The sequence below is a fragment of the Triticum urartu genome, chromosome 1 (assembly GCF_003073215.2).
Source record: "Triticum urartu cultivar G1812 chromosome 1, Tu2.1, whole genome shotgun sequence".
In the NCBI taxonomy this organism is placed as follows: domain Eukaryota; kingdom Viridiplantae; phylum Streptophyta; class Magnoliopsida; order Poales; family Poaceae; genus Triticum; species Triticum urartu.
Window position 1 is genome coordinate 19,802,927 of NC_053022.1, and position 8,970 is coordinate 19,811,896.

General features: G+C 45.4%; 1 protein-coding gene across 2 annotated transcripts; it reads right to left on the reverse strand.

Moving 5' to 3' along the window:
* Nucleotides 1–781: 781 nt before the first annotated feature.
* LOC125543692 (protein DETOXIFICATION 19-like) lies at nucleotides 782–5,708 on the reverse strand. 2 transcript variants are annotated; one of them, XM_048707153.1, is made up of 8 exons: nucleotides 5,347–5,708; nucleotides 4,068–4,073; nucleotides 2,532–3,076; nucleotides 2,333–2,419; nucleotides 2,178–2,234; nucleotides 1,817–2,055; nucleotides 1,386–1,504; nucleotides 782–1,282 (listed from the first exon to the last, which is right to left on the reverse strand). In XM_048707153.1, exons 1-8 carry the CDS (start codon nucleotides 5,563–5,565, stop codon nucleotides 1,154–1,156), a joined length of 1,401 nt encoding a protein of 466 aa, XP_048563110.1. In that variant the 5' UTR covers nucleotides 5,566–5,708; the 3' UTR covers nucleotides 782–1,153. The 2 variants fall into 2 exon arrangements, with proteins under 2 accessions (XP_048563110.1, XP_048563107.1); XM_048707150.1 differs by lacking the exon at nucleotides 4,068–4,073 and having other exon boundaries at nucleotides 5,296–5,696.
* Nucleotides 5,709–8,970: the final 3,262 nt, after the last annotated feature.

Genomic DNA, 8,970 nt, shown 5'->3' on the forward strand with positions numbered 1-8,970 from the left:
ATCATTTTAGACAGAAGGGCATTCATGATCCATATGTTGTTGATGAATATAACTACCAGATTAGCGAAGTGACATTACCAGGTCGTCCAGTTAGGAGTTACCATGTTTGGCGTACGTCGAGTGCCCTCCAAGTGCACACTCGACAAAAGGAATGCCGAGTTTAAATCGGCCTTTGTCGAGTATTCTAGGTAGTCAACAAAAAAGTTATTCCAGTTGTTTGTAGGCCTTTAGCTCTAGGTGCTATATATAATGCATCACATGTAATATCCGAGATCAAAGCAAGAAAATCAAAAGGTGTGACACGTGCCTATGGCCAATTATATAATCGCCTGCATGTTTTTCGTAGCCGGCGGAATCACTTGCTGTACATATACGTTCTGGCCGAAGGACCAATCGATCCGGGAGCTCCCTTAGGATAGCTGGCATAGTAGGTGCTTACTTTCTCCTGGAAGAATCGATCAACTGTGGCTTGTGTACTTGAGCGTCTCGCCGAAAAGCAATCGGTAGGCCGTAAGTACATGGGGTCAGCGCATGTACATATTTCATTGACTGAAAGTATTCGTCGAGGAGCGTTGTGCGACGTGCATATAAGTTATCATGCTGGATGTTCATTACTTGAGTCTTCGACCACTGTTTTAATAATTATGTATCTGATTTGCCCTATGGACAAATATGCAAGCAGACTTTTCATGTTTGTTTGAGTAATAGAAATAAGGTTCCCAAAATCATGCTATAAATAGAAAGGATTTCCGAAAGAAGATGTCATTCATTTGATGAGAAATAGAAAAATATAAAGTATTCTTATAACTCAAGCTGAAGCAGCTACTTTCGAAGTAACAGAAGGAAAAGCAGCAACCGAAGCGGGGATGTCAAAGTCAAAAAGAGGATTACTCAACACCTATTGACATCCAGTCTTTGGGTATCTCTCTATGTAACTCTTGCCGCTTGGTTACCATGACAGGCGTTTACAACCTCAACCATTTCAAGCTGAAATCAACTCAACGTACACAATCTCACAAAAACCCTTACCGGCACAGGCCACCTCACAAAAAAAACCCGTACAGGCGCACACCATGGATGGTTCTACCGTACCATAGATGGACAGCCACCGTCTGATCATAAATTACCTCTTGAAATAACATGCAAGTATCGATCAAGCGACATAGCCATCCCGATTTTTCACCATGGCATCCACTAGCTTGGACCATTTCGTGCGGAGGGTTATCAGCACCATCACGCTGGTCTGGCACGCCAGCCCCGTGATTAAGCCCAACCATAAACCCTACAAAAGGAGAAAGTGACATTTGTTTTTCAGAATTTGAGCTACATGTTTGCCACATTGCGCAATGGCAGCGTGGCGAGGCACGGGCTTATGTCTTGCTTACGTGGGTGTACAAGTTGAGCTTGAAGGCCAACAGGATGGCCACCGGCATGCCGGCCAAGTAGAACGCCACCAGGTTCGTCGTCGCCGCCAGGTGCTGCCATCCACAGCCCCGTGCCACCCCTGCCATGCGCCATTTTATTCATCAATTATGCAGAACCTCTTAGAAACAATGAAAAAAATCATGTTATGACAATGTAGCGCAGCCTTGAAATGCGCTATAGCGAAGGATTGTATACTGATTTTACTTAGTGAGACATTGCTCCAAACACCATGCCATGCTATTAGCAACACTAGAGCGTGCTATTTTTTCCATTACTTAGAATTATCAGCGCATCCCAATCCATGATTTTCTATCCGTGGTATGAAGTTATTTGTGCAGCGTGGGCTAGTGATCCTTGAAGAATGGTTTACATAGCCCACGATATTTCTCACCTGACAACACGCCCTGCGCGGAGTCCAGCACGATGGAGATCGTCAGGAGTGGGGTGATGCCTGCAAACTTTGCCACAATCACCGTGCTCTCCGTGAAGAGGCTGGCCCAGAGGTCATGGCCGACTATCAGCAGCAGAATAAACGAGAGGGCAAGGAACACTGACAGCTTCATCGTCACCATGACCGCATTCTTTGCTCTGTCCACGTTACCGGCCCCGATCTCATTTGACACCCTGGTGCTGAAAATGGTGCAAAAACGCGATATTAACCACCACAATTAAGTGAACCAAGAACCGGTTCTAGACAGCAACGACACACTAAGAACCTGGGACATGGACTCTGAAAAGGCCGGGGGACGTACCTCACAGCGGCACTGAACCCATAGGTGATCATGTAGGAAATGGCCTGCGTGCTTGCGCTGCATTTAGAAAAAAGTTGGTGCATCAAGTCCGATTGTTTGATAAATGATGCACGAGCAATAATTGTTTAGGGAGTTTCGTCAGTCCAGACCCGTACCATATGGCAATCAACGACGTGCTTGCAGTGGAATTCGGCAGTAGGCCGGCGATCAGCACGAGGAGCTCAATAGCCCAGTACTCCAAGCTGAATGGACTCAATAAATTTCAGGTTGCATCTGTCCAGACTCAAAACCAATTTGCAGGGGACAACATGTTTATATATACGCATGTTTGTTGACAAGTGTAAACGTACTAACCAGACCATGATGGCAGAGGGCATGGCGAGCTTGATTGTCGGCAACACATAGTTGAAGGCGTCGGTGGAGAAGCCCTTCCACGTCTCATCGAACTCCTTGGACCACATCACGTATGCGAGCAACATCAGGCACGAGACCCAGAACGTGGCTGAGATGGCCAATGAAGCGCCGGTGAGGCCCAATCCGACCACATTCACTAGCAGGTAGTTCACGGCGATGTGGAGCACAAACGGCACCATGGAGCAGACAACAAGTGGCACAACAATCGACTGTGTCTGCAGATACCGCAGCAGACACTGTAGGAAGGAGTAGGCGAACAGACCGGGCACCTGGTAACGGATGAACACCGCGGCGGCGTGGGACACCTCAGGTTCTTGATGCAGAAACAACAGAATTGGCTCCGTGAACAGCCAGACGATGGAGATGAGTACGGACACCACCGTTGACATGATGAGCGACGACTGCAGGTACAAGCCCAGCAAGCGGTACATCCGGGCACCATAGGCCTGTCCACACAGCGTCTCCATGGCGCCGCTCATGCCGGTCTGTAAGTTGCATCAGTTTCCCGAATCCATCAGTAATTAAGCATGCAGCATATATTATGGAAGGTTCTATGTGTCCATCAAATTCTTTCGATGCAACGCAACATTGCTCATTCCAAACCAACTTGTCAAATTACTTTTGTTCTTTTATTTTTTTCGAATTGTAAGGTGAAGGATCTAGGGTGAATCATATTGTCTTCTTTAACATGGATGGAACTGAAACAAAATGGCAACAGCTAAACGTATAACAAAGAGGAAATGTCGGAAAATTATAAAAAGTTGATGGAATGCTTACAGGGGCGGATGTAGTGTGGACATACTCGGAAGGTGGAGCGCCATATATGTGTATTATTACTATCCTCCTCTAGGACGGATGGAGTATGGACAGACTCGAAAGGTGGAATGCCATGGGCGGGAATGTCGGGGCGGCCAGTAGGCGGCCCCGCTCAATTTGGTCAGGTAGAGTGGAATGTGTTGAGCCATCAATCATTGTCGATCCTCGACCAGTGATGATGGCAACATGAAGTTTCGTTTACCAACCGATACATGTACATGCACACTAGTTCTATCAAGCTAGTATGTATAAGCATATGTTTTCTACACTCCTTGTGTTTTCATTTTACTACATTTGTGTCGTGTTTGTTTGTGAATGAGGGTGGCAGACTTCGGCGGACTGGGTCTGCTGGTTTCGTGACAGACAACGTGGGAGGTGTCCGCCATATTGAAAGGTTGATAGACAAAGGTAAGTTGCCTTGAAATTTTTGATATTGCAATATTTTATGTGGTTGAAAACGAATGTTGTATTCTCTAGGATGCAAATAATTTTTGAAGCCGTTTGGACTTGTTGTATTAGTACGTCCAACATCTGGTTTTTCTGTGTTAACACCGGATGTTGCCTATGTTACTGAAGTTTCTTATGAATTCCCGCATTGTGTTGGAGGCGCTGCATACATACAATAAATGTGTTGGGTGGGATTATTTTAAGAGCTGACACAACGAATTCATTGCTTGGTAAAATATTTTCATCCATTACCATCTATCATATACCATTTATTACCAATAATTAGTGACATGAAGGGAGGCGTTCGGGAACCACATGTCAAAAAAATGATAACCAGATTAATTCGGTTACTATTTTCTAGAAATAATTTTATCTCCAACTATTTAGCGGTGGATAGGGCTACTCCTGCGGAGCTGCCCGCCTGCCTAATTAGGACTGGAGCGAGGGCTAGGGTACTTCAAAGTGTGTTACACAAAAAAATTGCAAGTTGACACATAGTTTCTATTATATTTCTAAAAATGTATATATTTGTACGTAAAAACGAGTATGCTACAAATATGATACATATTATTTAAAAAATAGTATATATACTATCTAGATATTTTTATGTCCAACATGTGATTCATGGATAGTGGGTGTGCCCCTTTTTTCATGCGGGTGGATAGTGGGCGTGTGGAGATGAAAGAAGCAGGAGGATGCCCAATGATTTAGAAGATCCAGCTAAAAAAAATCAAGCGCGTGACGTATAGACAAGTCTTTAAGCATATCCGAACTTGTGGTGCCACTGTGCAAAGGTTGTGGCTGCTGGACGTACACGTGCGTATCGTTCAGACAAAATAGTGCCTACAGTTGGCGCCAACAAATATACAATGAATTTCAATTGTCCAGACTTGGCTAATTTATGGTCACTGACGACCATGTGCTGCATGGGCAAAGCATGGTTACATTCGTTGTAAATATCCCCTACAACAGTTTTAACTCCTAGAAAGATTTAGGAGCTTCAAAAACACACACCCTCTGTTAAAGTTACAGTTTATGTCCTATGTGTATCTTCAGATAGTCAATTTGATCGATGAAATGCGAGTTATATGTAATTAAACAGATATTATTAGAAACTTAGTTGTGTGGTAGAAACTTCTCTGTGTACATTGACCAGCATTGTTTACAAGTATGTGTGCAACGTACGATAAGATGAAGATATTTAACTGGGCAAATCTTTTCTACTTAATTAATCAATGAGGTAAATTTTTGGCCTTCATTTCAATAAAAAGAAAATGCAGATACGTTCATTGGGTAACAGAAACGAGATCTCTATGAGCAGGACCTACGTGGGGCGACATTCGATATACGATCGTAAATCAAGCATCCCCACACAGATATCTAGGGCGGTTCAATTAGATAAGCGTGATCAAAATTAAGAGGGTGCGATACCAGTACGTACAACAAAGGCGTAGCCGGTGACGGTGGCCCAGGAGTTGCCGAGCGTGGCGCCGGCGAGGTGGACGTTGCCGAGGTGGCCGGAGAACATCACGGACACAAGCGGGATGGCGTAGTAGGACATGTTGGTCAGGACCATCGGCAGCGCGAACTGTAGCTGCGCCCAGGCCTCCTCCGTGTCGATCAAGCGGCGCAGCCACGCCGGCGAGGGACGCTTTGCCTCGCGGCATTCGCCGAAGGGCTCGCCGGCGCCGAGCAGCGGAGCCGAGGACATGTCGCCGGCCGGCTCGCCAGATTAAATCGAGAGGGAAGGGGCTAGCTTAGTTTCGTGGTTGGTGGTGCTGGTCGCGATGGGAATGGCTGTGGTGGCCATCGACGAGTGTGATGCGGCGGCAATATATGGACGTATGTATGTGTGAGAGGAGCAGCAGCCATGACTTGCACGTTTCTCCCGACGTCCTGTAGCTAGCGCGTGGAACGCGCGGTGGTGGGCTTGGTGGATGCCAATCGGTCTAATTAGTGTGGTGTCTGTGACTCTCAAATTTACTTTTGGAGTTTGCTAAGCAGTGGATTTATTAAATGGATTGAGTAGATCTCATCTACTACGCGAAGGGAGTAAGGGCATCTTCAAGAAGGACCCTCAAACTTTCCTGGACGGTAGTGTCTGAACCACTTTGCTATCTAACAGAGATCCTTATGTCTGCTTAGCAGTTAGGACGTACGGATTTTGGTATCCAAGAGACAAACATGGAAGCTTTGCCGGAGTCCAGACATGCACCTTGAACAATCACATGCATGATCCCACTCTTCTCTCTTTTCTTCCAACCGCACATGCATGGTCTTTTCTCTCTCTCCTTCTAACTGAACAGTAAACCACAAATATCACATGACATGCATGGTCTTCACCTACTTTTTCTCCTTCCAACCGGATACTTTGTGAGTATTGGATGGCTCCCTCCCGCATCATGTTCATGAACCACGTGATAGAGGCTAAGGTGTCCCGATGTTTCGATGAGATGGTGGCTATCGTTTTCTGTGGGAGTTGACCTTGACGATCCGACTACGAACGTGTGAGACGTCGCGCCTTAGCAATCGCGAAACCAACTTCCGAGGGTTATTGACCACGCCGGAGCACGATCAACCTGACCACGAGGGTCTGTTTCCTGCGAGCAAACGAAGAGCAAGCAAGAAACTGAGATTGCAATCTGGATATTGCGAATATAAGATGAAAGCTTTATTGATCAAGGTGGGGTTCTGTGACGTCTTGGTCTGGTCGTTGGACACAAACGAAGTACGCGAAGTTGCAGCTATGGCGAACTTTTAATCTAAACAAAACCCAAAGTCTAAACGATGCCCTAAGGGCTGTATATATGGAGGAAGAGGGGGGGAATTTCGTGGCCCTTGAGGGTGGGGTCCGAAACCAACCCTAACTCTTGTTTCCCCACACATACGGACTCTAAAAATAGCCTATACTTAAGTATTTCGAAATTACATGGGCCTGGCCCATTAATAAGGTGACGCAGCACCTAGAATAGCCTATGGACGAATATTATGAAGTGGTCATCTTGTATATTTCGTTCAAGGCTTCATGCACTCCTTATGGCGGCTTCAAAGTCCTGAAATCATCACTTGTAACTCCGTTCTTGATCCCCTTGCGTATGCCATCAACTCCATGCGTGTTCTTGCTCCAATGTTCATTCTTCTCCAAGCTAGGCCCTTCATTTGTAAGCAAAACAAATGTATCCAATTTAGGCAGCATCATAATCTCATGAACATTAGAATCATTACCGAGAAACGAAAGTACCTGGTAATTTAATTGGCGTGCGCGAGCTCTAGTAATTGGTGCAGTATATGTAACAGTAGGGGCTGTGGGTGTAACAATGGTATTGATGTCCTCATCATCCTCCCCTTCTTGAAATGAAGTCGTCCTCGACGGAAGCGCATCTTCCTCACCCAAATAAGGCTTCAAATCTGCAATGTTAAAAGTGGGACTAACCCCAAAATCTACAGGTAGCTCAAGTTTATATGCATTATCATTTATTTTCTCTAACACCTTAAAAGGACCATCAGCACGTGGCATTAGCTTTGATTTGCGCAGATTAGGAAATCTATCTTTACGCAAATGTAACCAAACAAGATCTCCAGGCGCAAACACAACATAAAAACAAACATATACCGGAGACATTTGTCAGTCAGCCTTGGAGATGCTCCAAGTGGACATCATAGGATTTTTCCTTCAATTTTTCGTTCTCATCTACTACGCGAAGGGAGTAAGGGCATTTTCAAGAAGGACCCTCAAACTTTCCTGGACGGTAGTGTCTGAACCACCTTTGCTATCTAACAGAGATCCGTATGTCTGCTTAGCAGTTAGGACGTACAGATTTTGGTATCCAAGAGACAAACATGGAAGCTTTGCCGGAGTCCAGACATGCACCTTGAACAATCACATGCATGATCCCACTCTTCTCTCTTTTCTTCCAACCGCACATGCATGGTCTTTTCTCTCTCTCCTTCTAACTGAACAGTAAACCACAAATATTACATGACATGCATGGTCTTCACCTACTTTTTCTCCTTCCAACCGGATACTTTGTGAGTATTGGATGGCTCCCTCCCGCATCATGTTCATGAACCACGTCCCAACATAAAAACAAACATATACCGGAGACATTTGTCCGTCAGCCTTGGAGATGCTCCAAGGTGACTCATAGGATTTTCTTCAATTTTTCGTTCTCATCTACTACGCGAAGGGAGTAAGGGCATTTTCAAGAGGACCCTCAAACTTTCCTGGACGGTAGTGTCTGAACCACTTTGCTATCTAACAGAGATCCGTATGTCTGCTTAGCAGTTAGGACGTACGGATTTTGGTATCCAAGAGACAAACATGGAAGCTTTGCCGGAGTCCAGACATGCACCTTGAACAATCACATGCATGATCCCACTCTTCTCTCTTTTCTTCCAACCGCACATGCATGGTCTTTTCTCTCTCTCCTTCTAACTGAACAGTAAACCACAAATATCACTGACATGCATGGTCTTCACCTACTTTTTCTCCTTCCAACCGGATACTTTGTGGTATTGGATGGCTCCCTCCCGCCTGTCATAACCACGTTGATAGAGTAAGGTGTCCCGATTTGTTTCGATGAGATGGTGGCTATCGTTTTCTGTGGGAGTTGACCTTGACGATCCGACTACGAACATGCGAGACGTCGCGCCTTAACAATCGCTAAACCAACTTCCGAGGGTTATTGAATATAAGATGAAAGCTTAGAAACTGAGATTGCAATCTGGATATTGCGAATATAAGATGAAAGCTTTATTGATCAAGGTGGGGTTCTGTGACGTCTTGGTCTGGTCGTTGGACACAAACGAAGTACGCGAAGTTGCAGCTATGGCGAACTTTTAATCTAAACAAAACCCAAGTCTAAACGACGCCCTAAGGGCTGTATATATGGAGGAAGAGGGGGGGAATTTCGTGGCCCTTGAGGGTGGGGTCCGAAACCAACCCTAACTCTTGTTTTCCCCACACATACGGACTCTAAAAATAGCCTATACTTAAGTATTTCGAAATTACATGGGCCTGGCCCATTAATAAGGTGACGCAGCACCTAGAATAGCCTATGGACGAATATTATGAAGTGGCATCTTGTATATTTCGTCCAAGGCTTCATGCACTCCT

What these genes read in the sequence shown, in the direction of transcription:
- LOC125543692 (XM_048707150.1), bottom strand. Translation starts at nt 5,565, where the DNA reads ATGTCCTCGGCTCCGCTGCTCGGCGCCGGCGAGCCCTTCGGCGAATGC. An exon ending in ACGTCGTTGATTGCCATATG is followed by an intron (nt 2,235 to 2,332) that starts GTACGGGTCTGG and finishes TTCTAAATGCAG; the next exon opens with CGCAAGCACGCAGGCCATTT. An exon ending in GGGTTCAGTGCCGCTGTGAG is followed by an intron (nt 2,056 to 2,177) that starts GTACGTCCCCCG and finishes CACCATTTTCAG; the next exon opens with CACCAGGGTGTCAAATGAGA.